This window comes from Tympanuchus pallidicinctus, unplaced genomic scaffold (genome assembly GCF_026119805.1).
Source record: "Tympanuchus pallidicinctus isolate F22 unplaced genomic scaffold, pur_lepc_1.0 scaffold6, whole genome shotgun sequence".
NCBI classification, from domain to species: Eukaryota; Metazoa; Chordata; class Aves; order Galliformes; family Phasianidae; genus Tympanuchus; species Tympanuchus pallidicinctus.
Window position 1 is genome coordinate 44,101,450 of NW_026294780.1, and position 25,365 is coordinate 44,126,814.

At 39.7% G+C, this 25,365-nt stretch overlaps 1 protein-coding gene across 1 annotated transcript; it reads right to left on the bottom strand.

The window, feature by feature from the left end:
* Positions 1-1,326: 1,326 nt before the first annotated feature.
* On the bottom strand, positions 1,327-22,098 carry SUCLA2 (succinate-CoA ligase ADP-forming subunit beta). The gene is made up of 11 exons (XM_052664593.1): positions 21,956-22,098; positions 20,260-20,443; positions 10,709-10,808; positions 10,358-10,520; positions 7,594-7,722; positions 7,022-7,160; positions 6,504-6,665; positions 6,280-6,422; positions 3,947-4,067; positions 3,588-3,676; positions 1,327-2,130 (listed from the first exon to the last, which is right to left on the bottom strand). The coding sequence occupies exons 1-11, from the start codon at positions 22,040-22,042 to the stop codon at positions 2,056-2,058; spliced, it is 1,392 nt and encodes a 463-aa protein (XP_052520553.1). The 5' UTR covers positions 22,043-22,098; the 3' UTR covers positions 1,327-2,055.
* Between the last annotated feature and the right edge of the window lie 3,267 nt (positions 22,099-25,365).

The following is a 25,365-nucleotide window of genomic DNA, read 5'->3' on the forward strand; positions in this document are numbered from 1 at the left end:
CCTTGGCTTCTTTCTCCCTGTTCAACATTTATCAGTTCAAACAGTGCATAAAGAAATTTTGGACTAACAGTGGGTATAGTTTTATTTCAGTTCTAGTCCAGCGTTTGTACTAAAAGCTCATTTCCATTTCTTATTTTTAGCAACATCAAGTCACTTTTGTTCCACTGTTCTTTCCCCTTATGTTAAAGGTAGACTATAATTACATTTTTAAAAAAGAAGTCCATCTCCTTATGAGCCTGTAAGATTATCATTCTACATACATTTTAAAAGCATAAGGCTAGAAGCAAACCTACACATTTGAAATGAATTATATTCTCCATATCATTCAACGCTTAACAAGTCTATTCAGACTGGTTATCTCTGCAAACCCATTCAAGACCATTGAATAAAAGAAATGCCAAGCATACAGGCCCAATTTAGCACACTGGATTAACAGCACACAAGTTATGTGTTGTGAGAGACCAGCTAGGACTGCACATAACCCAGTTTAAATTCCAGGTGAACTTAGCTTCTGCTCATTTTCTTTAGTATTGTCAAAAAGCTACTGAAATATAACCATGCTTGTTTAGTTTCCTATCACCCTACCTACCTCAAAACTGTGTAGCAGTGGCTGTAAATTTCCCCACATTCCATACATACATTTTAAGTCTTTTGTTCATGTTTATCTTAGAATGAATCATATATTGGTTTGAGTTGGAGAGAACTTCAGAGATCACTTGGTTCCAATCCCCCTGCCTTGGACAGGGACTCCTCCCATTGGATCTGACTGCCCAGAATCCCACCCAACCCAACTCTGAACACTTCCAATGATGAGGCACTCACAGATTTGCTCTGTAACTTGTTTCAGAGCCTCACCACTGTCATCATCTCAATTAAAACAAATCTACCCTCTTCAGTTCAAAACCACTGCTGGTTAAAAGACTTCCTCCATCTCACAAAGGATTTCCCATTCTGAAATCCCACAGTAGACAATTTTATTATTATTTCCTGATAAAACCATGCTGTTTTTAACCAAGAAAACTGCATTTAAAAAAATGAAAATTCACAAAACACAAACAAAAAATAAGTTTCCAAACTTGATGTCAAATTACTAAGAGGTGAATGTACGTATCAACAGACAAGTTTCAAGTTGCATATAATGCCAAAATCAACAGCACTTTAAGATGATAAAAACTAGCTTATTAACTCAAGGGGAAAAAAAAGAGCATATGTATTATTATTAATTTACTTCTAAAAAGCTTTTATCTTGCTACCTTTAAATCCCAACTTAATCTCTGTGTTTATGCAATTGATCAAAATGGCGACATACAAAGAAAAAGACAAAAGTTGTTTTGGGAGACATTTTATTCATGTACAATTTTATCAGCAATGTACAATAGATGCTTTAATCCTCCATATATTTCATCTCTTTGAAGTCTGGTAAATGCTTATTCATATACAAAACTACATTATGCTTTCTCGTAAAGACCCAAAATTGTGAAAATCTAAGTGCTACAGTATATGTTGTAGTGATTAAACACGTTGTCCAGAAGAGTAACCAGCCACTTCAGTGAAGCACTTCTAAAAATGTTCCTGATCAAGTTCAAATGCACCTGTTCATAAATAATGATCTGTTTGTTCAAGTCCACTATACTGCTAAGTACAACTGTCTCCAATATAAAATACCGTTTCAATACAATTCTCCACAGGGACAACTAGATAATCTAGTCATAGTTATATTCAACCAAGGCCAATACAAATTTACAAGTAAAGTAACTTTAGAATTTACTCAGAATAATTGTTCAACCAGAAGCTTTACTTTGGACAACGCAGAAGTATATTGCAAGTAACATTCTGCAGCAAAAAAAAGCTGGAGGTTTGAGAACAGCTAAGGACTAAATATTAGCAATACACACTTTTACAAGAAGTCCAACCATTCTGAATGTTAACATTAAAGACCAGGTACTTCAGCCTGCGTGCCTGCCAAATAATCAAAACCTCTGCACAAAAAAAAACATCCCACAGAACACAGTATTTCAGAGAAACATATGAGACACTGGCATGACATTTCTCAGATCAAATTGGCAACTGAAATTTAACATCCACCTGAGCTTGTTTTGCTAAGGTCACTATTTCAGAGAGTTTCACCACCTGTAAAAGAAAACAAAGACTTAATTTCAAACAATCCTATCTTAATTTTTTTTTTTTTTTAAGTAATTTCAGGAGTTGTCCTTCTATAAATTTTTGTCACAGGCATTTCTGGACCATGTTTTGATACCTTTTGGAGACCCAACTTCTCTTGCATAACCTTCATGAATTAATTCCTGCTTAGGAATACGTCCTCCTTTTTTTGCACATTAAAATTCTTCACTTCCACTACTGCTACATGTTTGTAGAATAATTTCTATGTAATAATTACATAACTTCAAATTCACCTAAAATCCTAGTTGACCAGAATCATTTAGTGAACATTTAGGTGGAGAAAAAAAAAAAAAAACACATGTATAAATACACCCTTTTAAATCACTGACTACAATCACTGCTTTGAATGCTCAGCTCATTACACTGATCTATCCTCATCCATTTGTTTATCAATCTCATTGCATCATCATACATAAACCAGTTCAAAGAATCACCTATTGGCAACATACACAAACAAATTGAATCCTTTCCAATAATGCTTCTCCAGATACAGATATTTTTAGGTTAGAAAATTAATCCTATTTGCATGGCAACATGACTGAACCAGCAAAACATCATCAGTTTTAAGACACATTATATAGATCCAATCCATATGCATTCCTAGGGAATATTTACAATGACCAAATAAAGCTTACTAATCTTGCAAAACTTAGTATTACTTCTTAAAAGCAGGACTGTATCATCAGGCTTAACAAGTTAAGCAATCCAGAGCTAATTCTAGAACTTCAACTTCAGGAAATCAAAATCATAACCAATCTGCCTGAATACCTAATTGTCTTACTGCAGAATCAAGGTGATCAACTATGTTTGATTTTAATCACACGCACAAATATAATGCTATGTCAAAAGAAGTGTTACATTTCTCAGTTACTTGACTTAAAACTAATCTCCCAGCCATTTCCCTAACAAGAAGGATGGCAGACACATCCATTTAGCTGTGCGTTGTTTGCTTTTTTGTTCCCCCCAACTTTTTCATTTTAAAACTGCTGTTCAGAAAAAATAACTGAAGGTTATTCACCACTTCTCAGAGTGTTGACCATGGAAACAGGCTGCCTAGGGAAGTAATGGAGCCACCATCCCTGGAGGTGTTCAAGAAACAGGCGTTGTACTTAGGGACATGGTTGAGTGGGCAATATTGGCTGTAGGTGGACAGATGGATTAAATGATCTCAAAGGTCTCTCCCAACCTTCAGAAACTCTGGGGACATAATGGCTCCCAACAGTACAGTAAGGGAATATTCTGAAAGGAGAACTAACCTGCAAAGCATCTGCTTGCAAACCTGGTAATAACTTGCACTGATTACCCTAGGCTACCTACCTCTAGCTGACTGAAAGGATTTTCAGCTTTCCAATATTCTGAAACAGATCCTGTGTTCTGAAAATAAGGCTCGCTGTGAGCTCTCTTACCATTTTAGCAGCTTCATCCAAGTCGTCACAGGCAAGAATTTTGAGGCTGCTAGCAGTTATCAAAGCTTTGGCATCATCAACTCGTGTACCTTAAGAAAAGATAAAATGCAACTCTTATAGAATACTGGACTACCATTTCCAGTGTATGCGGATAAATGCAGAAGACAACTACTTTAGTAGTTATAAAAGCAGTAAATCTCTTTTTATTAACTTCCCAATCCTCATCATCTAAATTCTGTGTTGTCCCTGTTCTCTCATAGCCTAACAGCTATACAGCTTACAGAAAACTTGCTAGGTAGTATCTGAGGTCAAGAACATCTGTCAATATAGACAGAAAGATATTTATTACATACACTCACCTTGCAATCGTACCACAATAGGTATTTTTAGGTCCAAATCCTTTACTGCCATAACAATGCCTTGTGCTATTACATCACATCGCATAATGCCTCCAAAAATATTTACCAGAATAGCCAGTACCTACAAAAATCAAGAACAATATTTACATTAAAAACGGACAGAGACACATCAGCTAACAGCACCACTCACAGCATTTCAACAGCAATTCAAAGGAAAATTCAAGCTCTCTAAGTGTAGTAAGGGACTCAGCTCAAGAAAGAGAACATTTTGTTGCTCTGAAAGTTCTCTGGAACACAAAATACAGTTCTATAAAGTCACACACTTCACTTCAGGAAATACAGTTCTTCATTTCAAAAATGTCTGACTCAGGATATTTTCATGTTGTCCATATTTTGTGAAAGTACCTGAGTAAAGACAAACATTTTCTGCACAAATCCATCACAGTACATTATGGGAATGGCCTCAAGTTTTGCCAGGGTGGTTCAGGTTGGATACTAGCAAAAATTTCTTCTCAGATTGGTGAGGCATAGGAACAGGCTGCCCAGGGAAGTAATGGAGCCACCATCACTGGAGGTGTACAAGAACCACATGTGGTACCTTAGGGACATGGTTTAGTGGGCAATATTGGTTGTAGGTGGATATGTGGACTAGATGATCTTAGGGGTCTTTTCCAGCTTTAATGATCCTATGATTTTATTCTACGATTACTTCAGAGAATGATTAAAAAAAGAAGGCTGCTTGTCTTTCAGCAAATCAAGCAGATGAAACATCAGTAATTAAAGTAATTTTACTTCTTAATTTGTCAACAGTTTATCTTTCCATTTCTAACATTACCAGCAAGGGTATTTCCCACATTAATAACTCAGCATTACTGAATAAGTCACTCTGAAAAGCATGTGAAATGTACAGAACTTACAACACTGTTTACGCAGTTTACTTAAAAGCTAGCATGTTTAGAGGTAAGATATCTGATGGATATTTAATTCAGGAGGACTAAGCCTGAGGTTAGGGGAAAGACTCTTCCTACTTAACTAGCAGAAAGGAAGGCTGGAAAGACTGCAGTCAGTGGTGAAAGACAAAGGACACATAACAGCCTTGGAAGAAGACAGCATAAACTTAACAAGATAATTTTAATATGCAGCTAGTACTAAACAGTAGGCTGGTGCTCATTATCTTGCAGTCAGATTAGCTTATTTGCATGATATTGTTTTCACTTCTGTTACTAATGTGTAAAAGCAACCTAGACTGGAACCCCAGAAAGCTGTTCCAAACCACCCCTGAAGTGGACCCAAACAGACTGCAGTCCATGCCACCCAGTGGGCTGTATTGCTGTTTGACTTTTTAGCACCAGGAATCTCAGCTACTTCATTTTTTTATTTTTATCAATCCATAAACAGTTGAAAGAAAGCAGAAAGGGAAAAATAGGTGCATTTGGACAGCCTTTGTCTGTGCATCTGCAGTGAACTGTCATTGTAAGAACTTGTTCTATACCAACACTTCCCACAACTTCTTCCTTGTTCCTTCATCTTTTCTCCTTCAAAGTTTGTGCAAGATAAAAGTCTTTCCAACTAGAAAGAAACTAAACACCTCTAACACAAATCTCTATTTCCTTCTAACCCTTTCCAAAGAGGTTCAAGTGGTATATTAAATTGTGATCTAAATGTAGTATCCATTACCAGATCCTGCAAGGAACACCCAACTGTTTTGGTTACTGGGATAATCATCCCTATGTGGACCACCAAGTCAGTCTTCACATTACCTAAGACAGTACAGTTATCTCTCTGGTTCCAACCAATTTATTATCTTAATAATGTTCAAACATTACTGATAAACTCTGGATAGGATAAAGACATTCCATGTCCATCACAAAGTTATTTATTTACGTTATAGAAAATGAGTACCTGAGAGAAATTTGTTTGTGCACAGCACAGAGAATATTCATCTCTACAACTCTAGCAGCTGCAAAACTAGCACAAGAACACACACACAAAAAGGAAATTTATCACAAGTGGTTTCTGTTTAAAAAGCCAGGGTGGACAATTTTACACTTGTAGGACTTCTGAACAGACTTACAGCTATAATTTCAACTGAGGACACAAAACCACCTACTCAGTACACAGCCAAAGAATTCATTTTAAAATAAGAAAAAACTCGAGCAGGTGTTCAGGACTTCTCCATTTGGACCAAGATTTAGCTAACGTCTCCATTTTCTTCCCTTTCTAATTTTTCACTTACAAAAACATGTTTTCTGGAGAACGTGCACTAAGCATTGCAATTCAAAGTACAGCTTGTGTTGTGCCCTTTGTAGGACCTTGATATGCCAAGTCCCTACCTTTTTATCAGAGGTAATAAGCTTAAAGGCTTCTGTCACTTGCTGCACTGTAGCACCACCTCCAACATCAAGGAAGTTTGCTGGAGTTCCTCCATGAAGTTTAATAATATCCATTGTGGCCATAGCTAAACCAGCACCATTGACTACAAGAGAACAAATACAACATTTAGGAATGCAGTTTATAAACTCACTAAGTCGTTTAAAACTCGTTAAGTAGAGCATACCTAAACAGCCTATATTTCCATCCAATCCTATGTAGTTGAGATCTGCTTTTGCAGCATCCCTGTCTCTTTCATCTTCCTGTGTCCAGTCTCGCATATCAAAGATTTTCTTCTGCCGATAGGCTGAATTACTGTCAAAATTTATCTTTGCATCCATACACATCACTGAAAGGAAATCAGTTTATAAAATAAGCCATTTAGTGCCATTACTACTAGAACAATACTTCAACTGCTACGTGTGCATGTTAGCATCTGTTGCATCAAGCTTGGCAGCCAGCTCACGTGGTCCAACATTTTGCTGAAATGACCCACTTAACACTGCATGTATATACAAGATTCTCTCCAGCTTACTAACAAAGACAACCATTTATATGCTTTATTAAATTTGTTTTTCCAACACAACATGCTAATGTCAAGTCCTCCTTGCTGCATACCACTGAAGTTTTAGCTGAAACTCATTGTAAATTAACATAGAATTATGAAAGCTGTTACAAAACGCATATGAATAATAGAAACATTACCAACTCCTGATGCATCTTCAACCATAGGATTTATTTCTACCATGGTAGCATCATATTTCAGAAAGAGAGTATATAATTTGATCATGTTCTCAGCTGCTTCATCCACAAGATTAGGAGGAAATCCCATTTTTTGGGCTAGCTGAAAGTAGAAGACTGGTTATCAGTTAACTGATGTTGATGTATTGATTGACATTTACAAGTTAGGAATCTCCAAGTTTAAATATTATTTCAGTACTGAGTTGTAGATTTAGACTCTCTCCTGTCTACCAAGAGAAGGATAACTCCTGGGTTTTAAAAGACCATTTTTGATATAAAACACTGCACTTATCCAAAAAGAGAGCTAGTAATAAGTTATCATTGTCTTTACACAGCTATATAAAGCACTGCCATGCATATCTGGATTTACATTGATTATCAAGCTGAAAATACTTAAATCACTCACTCGAATCTGTTTCAAAATGTCAAAATGCTTTAAGACAACTCAGCAGGCTGAACACACACACACACTTCATCAACTTTAGAAACAACACTACCCATCCTTGCTAATTGCACTTTTCCACATTAACCATTACCCTAACAGCTTGCTCCTTTTTTATGCCTTCTACTATATCAATGGGTTCCTTAATTATCGCATCAGGATTCTCTGCAGCAACATCTTCAATATTAACACCTCCATGGGAACTGCCTATCAGCACAGGACCCTGGAACAAAAAAGAAAAAAGAGTAGAAGTGTAAGTAGTTTTATACCCCACAACTGAAATGTAGTTTTTTCCATAAGACACTTTCCAACAGTAAAGCCCTGCTCACAGTTGGACACCTCTGTATTTCAGTATTTTACCAACATGCTTTTATTGAAAAGAATGTTACTTTTTTTTTTTTTTTTAACTCAATACATCTATATAAACACTTTTAATAATACTTCCAAAATTGCAAAGTGTATCTTGAGCCCAATTTCTTTTCACAAGAAAAAAATTCTGTATACAACAGATCAATTAACAGATACATTAAATTTTGACAGAAAGATCCAACTCGGTAATTATATGCATTTTATCTTCTAGGCTGCATCATTAGAAAAGGAGCATCTCCCCCTTCTCCACTCACACCTACACAAACACACACCCAATGCCAGGGACTCATTTATTAATTCCACCATGCTCCAGCTCCAAGGACAAATTTAGGTCTGCAGAATCCAGTGATAAATTACTCCAAACTTTGCCTGCCCAATAGGATCACAAAGCTCAGTAACGACAGCTATTGCTGAAAGTCAGTCAAGGTTTTCTGACAAAACAGCTCCCAATGATTCAGTAATAAAAGAAATTAAAACATATATATATATAAAAAATAAAACATAATAGATAACATTTTCCAGAAACTTTTCTGTTTGGCCATTGTTGATTTTTTTTTTTTTTCCTCTCCTCTGCTATCTAAATCTCGAGGAAAATATCAAGGATTCACTACCAATATACCTACAATCTCTCTCTGTGGGAATAGTCCTCCTGTTTAAAGACACACACTTGTTTTTATCCCCAGTACCTTCCCTTATCACCACCTGTGCATTAATTATGACATCTGGTGTACCAGGCAGCATTACTTAAACATTAAAAAGCCTTATAGCAGCTGACAGTTGAATACAGAAAGCAAGATGCTGATTCCGAGAGCATGCTTAATAACCACGCTATGCCCTTCTCATCACCATCTTTCCAAATGGAAGCATGTAGGTGATAAATTATCCTACATCAAATAGTAAGGTTCAATACAATGAACATTTCTGGGTATTTATATCCTGAACAGTCAGGAAGTTAAAAATACTTTACAAAAATAAAGCATCATTCCACAGAATTGACTAAAATAAATGGTTTTAATATGCAAGAGTCTTGCCTCCACTGGCAAGTAAAACCCAAGACATCACATTCTACTTTCAACTCATTATTTCATATGCTTTTTTCCTCACCTCCTAAAGGAGGAGGTTTGCAACAGCATCAGAAATACCAGCTGCATGCTATTCAATTTCTACAATTTCTTCTTTGGAAAGGTTCTTCCTAATCATCAGCACCCTAGACTCATTACAGCAATTAGAAGCACATCCAAAAACAAGACTTAAAAAGCCAACAGTAAAAACTAAGTACATCCCTACCAAAAAAAGCAAAAATTATGGCTCAATAGAAGGCAGTAAGATTTTTTCTTAAAGTAAGAGCAAGAACAAGATGTTAAGATTACAAACTGGCCATTTGCAGTATTTTCATGCCACCTTGTGGTAATTCTGAGATGCATACTGTAATGTTTGGCTCTTCCAAGCTTTTGTACAGTACAACAGAACACAGGTGCCCAAATTACTTAACTGCACTAAAATCCAAATGATGTTTTCTTATTAGAAACAGAGGAAGACACAGGTGTAAGTACAATATTGAACTTTTAATGTTCCATTAAAAAAGATTAGTTTCCTCCACAGAAAATTATTTCATGCTCATGCTAGAGACGCTCTTCAATGACCAAGAGCTGCCCTTCTACAAATTCTCAAGCATCTGTATCGACTAAATTCAGCTTGCAAAGCTTCAGAAGGAAAATTTACAAGATCTGCTTTACCTTGGCTTTGTTATCTAGCAATTCATGTTCTGTCCTACCTAATGGCACTTACGGAAATTCATCTGTCAGACTGCATTGACACATTTCAGTTACCAAGTTGGTATTGTAGCCTAAAAGGATACATAGCCATAAATACAGAATATAAGAGAGACTACAGTTTTCATCTTCCTGACAGCCGTGAAGTCCTAAGCTTCCTACCACTTACTGAACAGCGCTGGTGTAAGAAAGCTACCACTACTCCCAAAATTGAGGGAACAAACCTGTACATCCCAAGGAAGCTCCACACTGCACACAGGCTATTGATTTATCTAGAACCATAGGCTCTTCCAAAAGTCTTTTACTTCTCATGTTTCTAACTCTCATAAATAGTGTGCACACATGCATGCACATGCAAAGCTGTATTTTTAAACTGAACTCTAGTACAAGCATCTGGTAGACAAGTGCACACTTCAAAAGCAAAATGAAAATAAATGAAAATAACCCCCTCATTCTACCCACTTTAGCACCATGAATTTGAGCTTCAGCTGAGGCTACCATTACTCTTTTTCTACATCTTAAATTCTAGCATAACATTTTTAAAGCATTTAAAACACCTCGGCAATCACACAGTTAGAGATACTAGGAAATTACATTTCACTTGTTTATATTTCTGAATTTCAAATGCAAGCAACCAATACAGTGAACAGCATTTTTTTTTAATTAGTTCAACTATAACAAGTTAATTAGTTGACCTCTATTTCTAATGTTACTCACTTGAAATGACCTTTCCATTGTTATTGCAAAATAGTACTCTCTCCTGGGATATCTGCGCTCACAGATAAATACTTGATTGCATATCCTGCCCTTTTCTCCTGTCTGCTTGGTAAACAACTTCTTTCCAATCATTTGGGAGGAGATATCTTTTGCTTCTTCTGGACTAGAATAAAAGAAGCTCAGAATGTGACAGAGAAACTGCTGGAAAAACAAAAGTAGTATAAAAAATTCTTACCTACTTGTTATTTTAATGTTAATAATTAAAACACTGGTTTTAAACTTGGCAGGAGGTTCAATTCATAATAAGAAAGTGAAGTTTTTCCATTTGGTTGGATAACAGAAAGAACTTACGAAAAAACTATTTTCACTCCTCCTTTGAGGCCACCTTCAAATGTTCCTTTTCCTCTACCACCAGCTAAAACCTGTGCTTTTACCACAAGATCCTTTGTACCTGTAATGAAAGAAAACAAAATTTATCATGCATGACTACCAAAAACGAACTGCCCCAGGTGTAACAATAGAGGTTGTTTTCATTTTAACCTCCCCCCCATATTCAAAAGACAAACTTGAATCAAAGACTGTACCACAATTCACAAACCCTGGTGAGTCAATATTAGAAAAAAAATCTTTCTACATTAAGCATTTTACTTTTTTTATACACATTTGAATCATAACTGATCGAGATCTCAGTAATAAATGTTCACTACCTCCCAGTCTATTAGTAAAATGGCACTGAATATCTGAGGTATTGCAATCCAAGATTCACCTGAATGAAGTATAAATCCCCTATGTCTATAACTATCTTCTCAGCAATCATATGCAACTATGGCACTTACCCAAATTAACTTGCAGGTGTGGTATGGTTTCCTTTACGCAGAGCACTGAAAGCTTGGGTGCTTTGCAGAAATCAAAGGCCTAAGCAAACCCATTATTTTTACCAGGTCAGGCAAAGTCAGTCTTTTAGTTGCCCTAAGCCATTTTAAAACACTCTAGAAGGTAGAGCAGGCTGTGCATACAAGTTTAAAGAAGTGAAATCTGAGAATAAATTCACTATCAACTGGGATATTGTGAAGCATCATTGAAGGAGAAGGAATTCATTGTGTTATTTAAGGTGATAAAGGAAGAAAAAGAAAACCCCTCTGAGATATTACTCAGCTTCAATTCCACTGAGTAAGTGCTGAAAACAGCTGGATTGCAGGATGCAATGTATGTGGCACATCCCATCTCCTTTCATGCCACAGCTGGCTGAGCCACTCTGCTCTTAGTGGGCAAAGAACAAATGCATTGTCCACTTGGATGTGAAAAAGAAGCCAAGTAAAAGCATAAGAAAAATAACAGTCTTGACTGTGTACCTAGCAACAGACCTCTGAATGTACAGCTGATATGGAGCTCTTTGGCATGAGAGGCTTGAACAACACAAACATGCAAACATATGCTTATTTACTATGCTCTATTTAAATCTAAGATTTAATTCTGGTCCTGAAGATAACCATTTTCATGGCTACTGAGTACTAGCAATCAAACAGGTTAACGGGCGTTACAGAGGCCACATAAAATAAGACCTTGGCCTTTTTTATTCCTGAGACCATTTTCTTAATGGAAATACTTCAAGCACAAAGCTAGCTTGCTTTAAGAAACAGTAAGCATCATGCATGGTAAAATCTTAAGTAGTAGCTTCATGGATATATGAGAGCCACATGCTCCAACATGTCAACTTGATAATAAAGTTCCAGTCATTCGAGCATCATTTACCTAGTGCTTACACAGATGTGCAGAAGTGTGATATTTGAGTGTCAATACAGAACTGTGTAGTGATTCAAAGACACTGAGCTCCCTGCTCATAGGGGATACTTTTCAAGTATTTCAAGTGACTCAAATATTCAAGATTTCACAGCGCTATTTAATTGACTGTTCTGAGGTTCCTACTGAAGTTTTGTAACTGACAAAGATTGAGATCAAACATGCTCAATAATCAAGACAGAGACTTAAAGACTACAGTCCACGAAGAAGCTGAGAAAAGAAGATCCTCCTAAACCCTGTTTTTCACATCTTACACCAAGTCCAGAAGGTAAAAGCTACTTCCACAGAGAAGTTTCCAGGAAAGTCATGAAAATTACCATATACCTGTAGCATCAGTGCTTTCTGTTTCACAGTCTTTGTGAGCTGAAAACAAATGCCACCCACCAAGGCAAGTTGCTTTACAAGAAGAGCGCAGGTGATTTTTCCTTACACAGAAGATACAGAAGCATGCCAATGAACATGAAAGCAGAATAGGAGATACAAAAGAAGCCAGGCAGAGATGCTCCCTTTAACATTTTGGGGAAGACTACTATGGATGCAGGGGGGAAACAAAGGGTACAGACTGCAGAAAACAGCCAGGTTCACAGTCTCCCAAAATAGCACTTTCAGATTTTGGCTATCCATACCACACGCCTGTTCCCACGGGGTATTTCTTAAGAGTTTAGTAGTATCAGTGGTTACACTTTGGCAATGCATAAAGGCATCTGAAAAAAAGCCTGTGAGAAACAACCTTAACCAAAACTATCATTGAACTGTCCCTTATGAACAGAATGCAACAATTTGTAGCATTCCACAAACAGGCTATTAATTATTTACATTTTTTTCCCTACGCCACTGCAAATAAACTAGCTGCTTGATTGCACACAAAGCTTCAAGAGTTATTTGACCAGCTATGTTTTCAAGCAATTAAGTTTCATAGATGTACCTGAAGCAAAAGTAAAGATAACCATGTCCTGAGAAAGTTTACCTTGACTCTACGAACAGTTCTTTCCTACAGCACCCATTTAAAGTTGTCCTTAAACTCCAAAGAAGGGAGATGTTGTGTCACACATATCATCTGCAGTGTTACAGCTGCAGCACTACCTCATACACCACACAACAGAGAACTGCAGTTCTCTCCCAGTAACTCAACAAAACATTTGGAAAACAGCAGCTAACACCATTTTCTACTAATATGAACAGTTTTGCTGTCCTGTGTTTTCCTTACGTTGCTCTGAAATACTGCTAGGCTTTTGTTTCAGTGCCAAATAGCAGTTCTGCCTTGGAGCAGGTGTCCATATACCATCTTTAGGCAGCTGAGTGCAGCTAAAGTCTCAGGGTAGCAGTTAAAGAGGCAAGCAAGCTAAGGTTGAAACGCACAGAACTCAGCAATCACACTCAGAAATGGTAGGAACCACTAAGAACAAGGACCTGCAATCAGTGTAACACTGAGTTAGCATCTATTCAGGGTGACAAAATCACAGTACTAACACAGGTTTCATACTCAACAATGGTTTATTAACTAGATAGCAAAAAACAGTGGTGCAATCAGGAAATGCCCTGTTCTTTATTTCAAGCAATACTGACACTTATCAACCCAAAGGAATCATTTCTGATTCCACAACCTAAACTTTCAGACTGGGAGAAAAGTCCTTTTCTCACCATACTCACGCACTGATGATCAAGGGGCAACACAATTTTATCCTAAGTTTATTAAGGGGAAATAAGGCTTGGTGTTCTGTCACCTCTCAAATGTTCTGTGCAATTAGGAAGTTTGATGATTAGGGCAGACAACCTTAATTAAAGTATTCTGTTTCACATGCTTCCGTTCTGAATTACGTCAAATCACTTTTGTTGTCACTTCTTTAGGCCTAATATTCACTACAGTGGCAGTGCTGCTTTCCACCTATTGTGAACGTCTTCATGATAACCACGCAAGCCTGATCTGTTCTAACAAAAGTGGAAATAAGAGGCAATAATAGGTTAATAAGTGGCAATCAAGATCTCAAATGCCATTCAGCTGCAAACTGTGGTAGACAAAGACTCAAATCTTTCATAGAATAGAATCACAGAATCACAAGGTTGGAAAGGACCTACAAGATCATCTGGTCCAACCATCCTCCCATCACCTCTGCTACCACAAGCACTAAACCAAATCTCACAGCTCCTCATCCAGGCGCCTCTTGAACACTGCCAGGGACGGCGCCTCCACCACCTCCTGGGCAGCCATTCCAGTGCCTGACCACTCTGAGAGAAAAAGTTCTTCCTCATGTCTAATCTAAACCTCCTCTGGCACAACTTGTGGCCATTTCCTCGGGTCCTTTGCCACAGTTACACTTTATTTAAAAGCATTTAGCTCTAGGACAAATCTCTCCCAGTTAGAATGCAAATCAATCTTTTCTTCTTGCACAGACATGAAAATTCAAAGTGTAGAATAACATTGTTGTATTTACTGGAAGTAAGGAAAATACAGACTTGTAATAAATAATGTATTTTTCACAGAGTAACAGTGCCAACCTTAACAAATGCAGAGAGCCCCTTCAAAGCACACTGTACTTTGCTAACAAGCACAGCTACTCAGGATAGAATTTCAAAATCACATTTTCTCAGCCTTAGAAACATTCAGATTAGAAGAATCTCTGCAAGCAGAAGTCTAATTATCAAAATAATTATGTGCCAGCAATCTTCATGCCAAGCAGGAGAGCGAACAACGTGTTTCACACCTCTTACACAACACGACTTTCTACACAAAACACATCCTGACATTATTCACCTGCCTCAAGTTTTTCATCAACTTGCAAGGTTTTGGCAGTAGCTGAATCTAAGCGATTAAAATACGGCAGTCACAATCTGAACAGGCAGGTTAGACAAGTCATTTGAATGACTGAATTATTACCAACAACATGCTTTGATATGGGAATTTCAAAGAGGTGAAATGCTATAAGAGAAAGCAGAGGCTGAAGCAAAATGCAAGCCTTGGATGTCAAGAAGTAGTGCTTGCCAAAAAAAAAAAGTCAAGAAAACATTTGGTTTCTGGACTGCTGGTTCTTGAGAGACTCTGGCCAGGCAAGTAGGATCCTCATTGAAAAAACTGCTTAGCAATCCGTCTGAACCTGACCTCCATGGCAGCTGGATTTGAAGGCTGGGAGGATTTTTGTACAAAACACATACTTACAAATCAAAGCTTTTCTTTATAAACCTATCCACGTTTACATGTTACTTTTTAAAAAACAGATACAAGCTGCAGGTTTAAGCAACTGACAGCAAAATCAAGGCCAGGCTGGATGTGGCTCTGGGCAGCTTGGTCTGGTGGACGGCACCCCTGCACATAGCAGGGGGGTGAAACCAGATGATCATCGTGGTCCTTTTCAACCCAGGCCATTCTATTGGTTCTGTAAAAATAAAAATACTGAAAAGAACTTAAAGCTCTGGAAAAAAGCACGTACTCATCAGGGACCTGCCATTAGGAATGAAGATATGACAATCACTTCCATCATTCTGCTGAAAACGTATCAACAAAGATCTCTGCTTATAAACTGCACTGGTAAGGATTCACAGCTAACAATAGTAGCAAGAGGAAAGATTCCACTGTTTCAATTTCCTCCCAGTAACTCAGCAGTAGGGAAGAGGAATGTTACGCACTTCATTTCTCAACACCTCCTGTTCTGTACAGCTTACTTTATTTAACTAAGATTTGAATTTCTGTCATTAAAATCCTACACCACCAGAAGCAACAACACCAAAGCTGCTTCAAGATCTGTCTCAAATCCTCACAAAAGGAAACGTACACTTTCCATGAAAGAAAAGTAAGCTTCTCCATGGGCATAGAATACGTCACTCCCTCTCACACACAAAAACTGTTTACAGAGGAAGGTGTCAGGAAGCATCAACATTTCACTTACCACAATTTCATAGGTGCTGCTTTAACTAACAGCAATGCTGTATGCTTCAAACAGCACATTCCACTGAGCTATCTGCTACCACATCAAAGAAACAAGCATCTGCTCTTCAAAGAATAGCCTCTAGGCCTGTTAGTAGTGTTACTGACACAAATACATATCAACTCCTAAAGTGGCCCTGGTCACAGCGTTAGATGCAATCACACATTGGCTGAGATTAAACTAAGCTCATTAGCAGTCATCAAGACATACTCCAGTATCTTAACAACACTCACATTTTCAAAATGTAAGCAATATCACAGAATCACAAGGTTGGAAAGGACCTGCAAGATCATCTGGTCCAACCATCCTCCCATCACCTCTGCTACTACAAGCACTAAACCAAATCTCACAGCTCCTCATCCAGGCGCCTCTTGAACACTGCCAGGGACGGCGCCTCCACCACCTCCCTGGGCAGCCATTGCAGTGCCTGACCACTCTGAGAGAAAAAGTTCTTCTTTATGTCTAATCTAAGCCTCCTCTTGTGTTCACACAGCATATAAATAGTTATACTGCAAAACTCACAAATAACTAAAAACACCAATATTAAAAAAAAATGTCTTTGAAGTCTTTATCAGATACTGGGTATCAGTATTCTCAGCTCTGAGCAGAACACATTCCTTCAGCAGCACAAATTAGATGTTTATGGAGACAGTGAAATAGAAGCGGAAAATTATGCAAACAGTGACATTTACAGGAGGTCCAAACCTGTTCCCAGTGACTGAATCACTCAGTAATTGCTTTGAAGAAATATGTCATTCCATGACCCGCTTCAGTACGTGATAACAAGTCACTTGAAATGAGATGGAGAGCTCTGCCGAAGGAAAAGCTGTTTGGTAAACAGTAAATGTCAATGACCCTCCACAGCCAAAAAAGTATGATAAGAAAAAGTTATGTGCAAACCAATGTTTTAATAATGTCCAACCTTCAAAAAGCCTTCTAAACAATCACAGAATGGCCTGGGTTGAAAAGGACCACAATGCTCATCCAGTTTCAACCCCCTGCTATGTGCAGGGTCACCAACCAGCAGACCAGGCTGCCCAGAGCCACATCCAGCCTGGCCTTGAATGCCTCCAGGGATGGGGCATCCACAGCCTCCTTGGGCAACCTGTTCCAGTGCATCACCACCCTCTGGGTAAAAAACTTCCTCCTAATATCTAACCTAAACCTCCCCTGTCTCAGTTTAAAACCATTCCCCCTTGTCCTATCACAGTCCACCCTCATAAACAGTTGCACTCCCTCCTGTTTATACACTCCAAACAAAACAGAAACAAAACAACAGAACTGCAGAATCCAGCTAGAAAGGAAATCTGAGTTGAAAAAAGCACTTTAAGAAACAACACAGAAGAAGAAATCAAGTTTTGAAAAACAGTAAAGAAAATTTTGAGTTTTTTTCCTCAAAAAAAGCCATGAGTGATCTGCCATCATTGCTCTAACTTTGTTCACAGCATCTAATTTCATCTCAGTTACCTTTAAGAATATTAGAAAGAACGTTACAGGGAAAAAGTGCACTCTTGTAACTCAGTCCTAAGATGAACTGCAATATTCATATGCCTCAGTTTTGCTGCAGCTGTGCTACACTAATTATCTAGCAGTGATGATAATCCTTGCTATAGTTAAGCTTTGGCTTTGTTCTGGCTTACACTGACTTAGCTTTAGATACAGCTAAATTATGGTAATTTCTATTAATGATAAAGTGTATTTGTTGTGCTTTAGGATAAAAAGTTACCCATTTGTAACTAGAGTGACCTATCTGCAAAAGGAAAGAAATCCAGTGCTAAAGTGAAGTTCACAGAGAGCAGGTTTCTGGCTAAAGGTTATCAGGAGCACGTGGGTTAGCAGCAGGAAGACAGAGCAAGCAGCATTACCAACTATCTTTGTCACGGGTTAGACAAACATTTGGAAAAAGGTTTAACACACAAAGGGAAGCAAAAGATAATCTGCTATCTACCAGCAACAACTTTAACACAGTAAAAACAAATAACGAGCAGGAGGACAAAAAAGTGAGGGTTTTTTTCATTCTTCTCCAAATTTTAGGGTTGTTTTAAATGAATACTAAAAGAAAACAAGAGGGAAATGGTTAGAATAAAACAGAAAGCCAAAATATTGCAGCCAAAATCAGCCTGCCACGTGCAGAACAAGTTCTGGGCAATGCTTGAGGAAAGCCCAAAAAACCCAAGCTCCTTCAGCTTCCCCCTATCCTTCCTTTCCTCATCTCTAACAACAAAGCCACAGTGCCAAACACGCACCAACTTAAAGGAAGTACATGAATGGCAATAAGCAGCTCTGAATTCTTTACCTCTTGTATTCTATACGATGCCAACTCATACACTTCACAACTTCATTTTCCTCAGCCCTAAGAAACTGCATAGGGTCACATCTGCCAGATAACAGGCATACCTGTGGGCCTCCATGGATGAGACAGAACTATGAGCAAGCAACCACAGACATACCTGCTCTGCTACAGGTCTCCTCCCTAAACAAGGAACAAAACAAAGGAACTCTGAGGTATGAGTCCCCCTGCTGTTCACCAAAAAGCACAAGGGATGTCTTATTTGTCACCAGCAGGGGATCTGTGCAGATATCAACATGATAGGGCATATCACAGAACCACAGAATGGCCAGGGTTGGAAGAGACCTCAAGGATCATGAATCTCCAACCTCCCTGCCACAAGCAGGGCCACCAACCTCCACACTTAACACTAGACCAGACTAGACCAGGCATAGCCCTCTGCTTACTGAAGTTTACACTGTGCTACAAGCTCACTCTGCACTGAAGGTATGGGACTGAATTTTAAACCGTTCAAAGAATAGTTGGAAAAGAAGCATTTTAACATATTTCCTTTATGATGGTGAAGCTAGAATGGGATCAAGACAAAGAAGATAAGCAAAATACACCTGCATTTCTTAAACATCAAATCTGAAGCTGCCCAATTCTTTTCTACATTACAATTTGCTCTAGAAAAAAATAACACTTTCAGATCACATAAAGGCAAGACATGAAGCAGAAATGAATCTAACAAAACATACAACCTCAGGAGTAACTACAAATTTATCCATTTGGAGATGAAAAGAGAAAGGCATTTTCATTTAGAAATGGAATATGATAAAAAAAAAAGCAATGTCTTCTGTTAAAGTTGTGTGACAAATTTAACACATTTGGGGAAGGAAGCTCTAAACTGAAAAAGAAAATAGTATTGATAATGCAAATTATAACAGGCTTCTATATTATATCCACATTAAACCTCAAAGGTTTTTTTAGTAAGATATATAGTAGGTGAAGTGGCAAATCAATGGGTAAAAATCACACCCTAAATTAAAGCTCAACTAATCATTCTAGCATCAGGTAGAGGAGATTGGATGCCTTTTTACCAACAAGACACGAATCCAGCATTAACTACAGGCTGTCAAATTCCTCCTGTCCTGTATCAAGTGGCTGCATTCTAACAGAACAGTCTGTTTTCAAAGGCACAGGGTTTTACCCTTCCTCTGCAGCATAAAAGAAAGCCTCCTTTGCATCTTCTGCTCTATAGCAGATTTTGAGCTACAGAAGTCCTACCATCACTGATGGTCCATCTGTCCATCACTGAAGCTCTTTACAGATCTACTCTACTCTGGCTAGAGAATGAGAAGAAATCCATGATTTGCACTAAGCAGAGTCTATTATTCATTTCAAAGAAGCCTAGGCACTCGTATGAACCTGAAGCCAATGCAACTTAAACCTGCCACATCCTCTCAAAACACATTCCTTCTAAGCACAACTCACGAGTTACAGGAAAAACACCTTTAGCATTTGGAATATGGGAATGATGGTGACAGAAATACAAGTTCACAGCCTTCACTGGAAGTAAGGTTAGATTTTCCCACTGCAGTTTCATGGTTTAACTTCATAAACCAGTCTCCATGTGTATAACCCAGAGAGTCTTTAAAACTCTCACTTAACTGAATTCACCATTTGCTCATGTACTGAGCGTTCTTAGACATAATATGAAATATTCTTAGGAAAAAGTCAGCTCCAAAGTAAATACTCAGGTCTGCAAGAAAGATGCTCCACAGGAAAGGCTCTCATAAAGAGAAAGTGCATTCAGAACTCCAAAGAATGTCTTAATAGAAAAGACAGGCAAAGTATTTACAACCCGTATCAATCCCGTGCCCACACACTATATGTTCTCTTTAATATTATACCTATTTCTTTTGCTATTTTGTAAGCTTCATCTGGCGTCTTGGCAACCAGTCCATGTGGAACAGAAATGCCAGCCTCCTGCAACAGTTCCATGCTCAAGTATTCATGTAGTGACAGGTTCCTCTGCTGCTGCTGTTGCACCTGAAACCCATGATTACTAAGTATTCCTGGACTTCCACCAAGCACCTGAAAGGGAAAAAAGAAGGAGGAAAAAAACAAAGAACACGACTGTATTATGAACAGCTGCTGTTTAGCTTAAAAAAAAAAAAAGCCTAGATATTAAACAAGTTAAGTATATCAATGCAATCATCTGAATACCTTCTTTTATGTTTCATGTACATTATCTATCATACTAGCCACTTGTGGTATTGGTTTGGAGGTAGTCATTGAGGACAGCAAGAAAAACACGGAGACGATGATAGCAGGAGCAAGGTTCAGTAGAGCTAAAATACCTTTCAGCAACTAGTTAGCACCTAAGTACTTTAAGGAGCACATCTGTCATGAAAAAAACATGGAAACATCACAAAACTGAAAAGCACGCAAGTTTGTGCCGCGGTTTTGGTTGTGTCCTTCTGCCAAGCTAAGAACTGAGCTCCGTGAAGGAAGGCCACTGGAAGAAACTTTATGTCAGCTTCAGCCCTATAAACTGTAAATTAAGTTTGCTACAGAACAAAGTATTCAGTGTTAAAATGATGAACATGAACCAGAGAGGCCTACATATGAGCAGTTCCAAACACTGATGCTGAGTTGGAGGGTCGTAAAAAGGTAACTTTGACATTTCAGAGGCTAGGTAAAAGAAAATGTGCTTAGCACTGAGCCCAGGAAATTCCAGCACAGAGCAAGACAATTTCATCTGCAAAACTGATGCAGAAGACACGGAGAATTTCTGATATTTTCAATAAAGCAGTCCTAGGAAAAGACAATTTTGATCATAAAACATCAGGAGTGGCATCAAGTGAACTATCTCTTTTCTTAAAAAAAAGAACATCTACTTATAGATTTCAAAAAGAAAACCTTAACTTTACATGCATACAAAACAGCAGATCTACCAAACTCAGCTAACCCATGCATATAAATTACAGCTGAAAGCTCAAAGCAAAAAGACTAGAAAACCAACTCAGCTTCAAACAAAAAAGGCCTTGCTGTTTAATCGTTTGGTAAGTAGCGTTGGCACAAGTACCATACACGGAAATCTGCACCGGGAAGTTTCCCACAGAGGAGACTTCACATACTTTCAATCACTTTATTTAAAGCGAGCAAACAAAGCACGCAGACAACTTAGGACGGCATTTCAAGGCAGAGGTTTAACCTCCGAGGGATCCCCTGCACACAGCGGCCCTCTCGCTGGCACAGCCCCAAGGACGAGGTGCTGCTGGCAGGAGCCGCGTCCCTTGGCGATCAGGGACTCCGTGTAACGCGAGAGGGGAACTCGAGCGACCTTTCTCCGTATGGGGAAGGAGAAGAAGGTGGCACAGCGCTGGCTCGCACCAGGCCCGCTACCTGCTTTGTTTGCGCGGGTCTGTTGCGGCCCCACAACCGGACAGGGCCGGGCGGCGCGTCCCGCACAGCTCCCGGGGAGCGGCCCCAGCCCCAACCCCAGCTCCAACCCCAATTCCACCTCCAATCCCAATTCCACCTCCAATCCCAACCCTAACCACGGTCCGGCCCAGCCCCGCCCCGCTGCCTCACGGCCGCTACCTTCGCCGTGGCAGTGCCCAGAGCGGCGCGGAAACCGCTACCCCTCAGAGCGGCCGACACCCGGCTGCAGATGATGGAGGCCGCCATGGCGGAGCCCCTTCGCCCTCAGGTGCCCCTGGCGGCGCGCATGCGCTACCATCGAGACGAGGCGCGGGTGGGGCAGAAGGAATGGGGAGGAGCCGGAAGCGCTGGCGCGGCTCCACCGCCCTCAATGACAACAGCCCGGGAAGCGGCGGGAGGGCGGGCACTAAGGGCTACAGAAGCGGCTCTGCTGCCCCCTGCCGGGGCGGACTGCGGAGGGGAGAGGTTTTCAACCCTGGTTGTTCATCAAGGATTAAAGGATCTCGTAGGGATCAGAAGAAGCGTGATAATTGAGGGCAGCAAGAAAAAGCTGGGGACAGTGATAGCAGAAGCAAGGTGTGGTAGGGCTAAAATACCTTTCAGCAACTAGTTAGCACCTAAGTACTTTAAGGAGCACATCTGTCTTGAAAAAAACATGGAAACATCACAAAACTGAAAAGCACGCAAGTTTGTGCCGCGGTTTTGGTTGTGTCCTTCTGCCAAGCTAAGAACTGAGCTCCGTGGAGGAAGGCACTGGAAGCTACTTTACATCAGCTTCAGCCCTGTAAACTGTAAATTAAGTTTGTTACAGAACAAAGTATTCAGTGTTAAAATGATGATCACGAACCAGAGAAGCCAGAGCAAGTTCATATGCAGCAGTTTCTGCTGCATCCTCACAGCCGGGCAGGGCTGGGCAGCACATCCTGCACAGCTCCTGGGGAGTGGGACTCCGTCTCATGTTGCCGTGATGGTGGCAAAGGGTTTCCCCCACCTCCTCAACCGGAGGGGTGTGCAGGCCCGCTGTCCCCGAGGCAGCCATGACTGTCCCTCATGACAGTGAGATCTCCACAGGAACCCGGATGGGCTTCCCTAGCGTATGAGCACCCAGCCTGGCCTAAACACAGACATCCAAACACAGTCCTCCAGTCTGTGCTCACGACAGACTGTGTGCTTCCCTTTACCCCTGCAGACACAGCTGTAGTCACAGTGTACTCCATCACAGGGCCATGCTGTGGGGTGGCAAGACTCCTCCACTTCGGTTCAAAATGAAAAATAATAACAATAATTATGAATCATAGAATCACAGATTCATTAAGATCATCTAGTACGACCACAAACCCATGCCCACTAACCATGTCCCCCAGTGCCACATCCACATGGTTCTTGGATACCTCCAGCAATGGTAACTCCACCATCTCCCTGGGCAGCCTGTGTCAATACCTTGCCACTCATTCTGAGAAGAAAATTTTCCTAATACCCAAATCAAACCTCCCCTGGTACAACTTAAGGCCATTATCTCTCATCCTATCACTGTTACATGGGCGAAGAGGCTGACCGCCACCTCACCACAGCCTCCTTTCAGGTTGCTGTAGAGTGCAAAGAGGTCTCCCCTGAGACTCCTCTTCTCCAGCCTGAATAATCCCAGTTTCCTCAGCCACTCCCCATAAGATCTGTGCTCCACACCCCTCACAGCTTCCTTGCCTTTCTCTGGACACGCTCCAGGGCCTCAATGTCTTTCTTGCAGCAAGGAGCCCAAAACTGAAAGCAGTACTCAAGGTGCAGCCTCACCATTGCTGAGTACAGAGGGACAGTCACTTTCCTTGCTCCTCCTGACTGCACTATTACTGATACCAGTACTGTTTGCCTTCTTGACCACTTGCACACACTGCAGGCTTATGATCAGCCAGCTGTCAATTAACACCTCCAGATCCTTTTCCTCCACACAGCTTTACAGCCACTCTGCCTTTGCCTTGTTGAAGCTCATAAAATTGGCCTCAGCCCATCGATCCAGCCTGTCAAGATCCCTCCATAGAGTCTTCCAACCCTCAGGCAGATCAATACTTTCTCCCAGTTCAGTGTCTTCTCCAAGAATTGTTTCACCCTCAGAATTTTTTTTCCTTATTTCAGTGTCTTCACACAATAAATCAAATTTATGTTGATTAATTGACACCAATTACTGAACCAAAGACCCAGTATTTGCACACAGTTATTCTGAAATCCATCTTTACAGCCCCAGTGTACAAGGCTTTCTATATCACATAAAATTAACTTCTGCCTCATGTAGTATGCAGCTGAGTCTCTGCTTTAGCAAATTAGCATGTGTGTGTTTACTGTGGTGTCCTTGGGTGATTTCACTAGTGAGTTCATGTAAAAGACAGAACCCTCTGCAATGAATAAACCTTGTGAGTCACAGGCAAACAAAGCTTTAATGGAGAACATTAATTAGAAAATAATGTATAAGAAAGCATTAATTCTGGGAAACCAGAATGAGAAGTATGCTCTATTAATGGCAGAGGTCAGTAATGAGGAAAAATGCAGTTATTTCTATGCATGTGAACCACAAAGCTAAATCTAATCTCAAGGAAAACAATGGTGGATATGTGATCCTAGTCAGTTTTGTGACTGGAATTACCCTGTAACTGGACAGGTTGCATTTTTCTTTCGAAACTGAAAGTGTACCATCATAGCTTCTCTTTAGGCGAGTATTGGGAAAGACAGAGTAACAACTGTTCATTTATTTTGCTTCTGGTCGTCTCCTACCTGCCTACAGCATTACTCTTATCTGCAGCAAACTCCACAGAGCACTTAGGTCTGCACCTCTTACATTCAGACGTTCCAGGCATGAGCACCTCACTGTAGATGTAAGGAGCTGCAAAATTACAATAGAGCATATTAAAGGACTGGAAAGATTACGGCAGCTACTGCCAGTGTGTACAATCCAAAAAACCAGCTGTATAGAGGGCTTTAATAATCTGCGTGTTGCATTGTCTGAGTTCATTGTTGGCTGTGAGAATTAGTATAACTGGGATATGTTGTAAAAAAATCATGAATTTCTCTGTCTTCTGATCATGGATGCCACCGTCTGGCTCAGACTGTCAGTACAAGGTAGCCTGGAAATGTGCAAATAAAAAACAAACCCTGCAGAAACCATTAAGAGTCAGTTCTTGGAAAGGATGCATTCACCTTTTCTTTGTTCTCTTAGAGAAACAGGAAAATATATTAATTTTGGCTACAACCAGGATGCATTGTAGACTGGTAGACATCTTCAGCTGCCAGACTAGCCAAAGTCACAGGGGAAAATCTGACCTGAAGCAAAATAAGAAAAATTCTTCAGTGCAGTCTTCATAGCTTTACACAGCACATCTTCCAGCTAGTTAATTCTCACTGTGTTGCTAGTTAGCAGGACAGCTGTCAGGGTTGACTCTGGACAAACTGCTAAAAGGAACCTTGGGAGCATTTAATAATATGAAGCTATTCACTTGCATCAGTCTGAAGTATGAAGTTATTCCATCTGTTCTTCCAATTGTCATAAGGACAGGCAAACCAGTGTGTCACCATAAGGATGCTCC

Excerpts from the sequence above, each read along its gene's own strand:
- SUCLA2 (XM_052664593.1), bottom strand. The coding sequence starts at position 22,042 with ATGGCGGCCTCCATCATCTGCAGCCGGGTGTCGGCCGCTCTGAGGGGT. Across the intron at positions 4,068-6,279 it reads TTATTACCTCTGATAAAAAG|GTACTGGCTATTCTGGTAAA; the intron begins GTAGGGACTTGG and ends TGATTTTTGTAG. Across the intron at positions 3,677-3,946 it reads TATTGTGGTACGATTGCAAG|GTACACGAGTTGATGATGCC; the intron begins GTGAGTGTATGT and ends TCTTTTCTTAAG.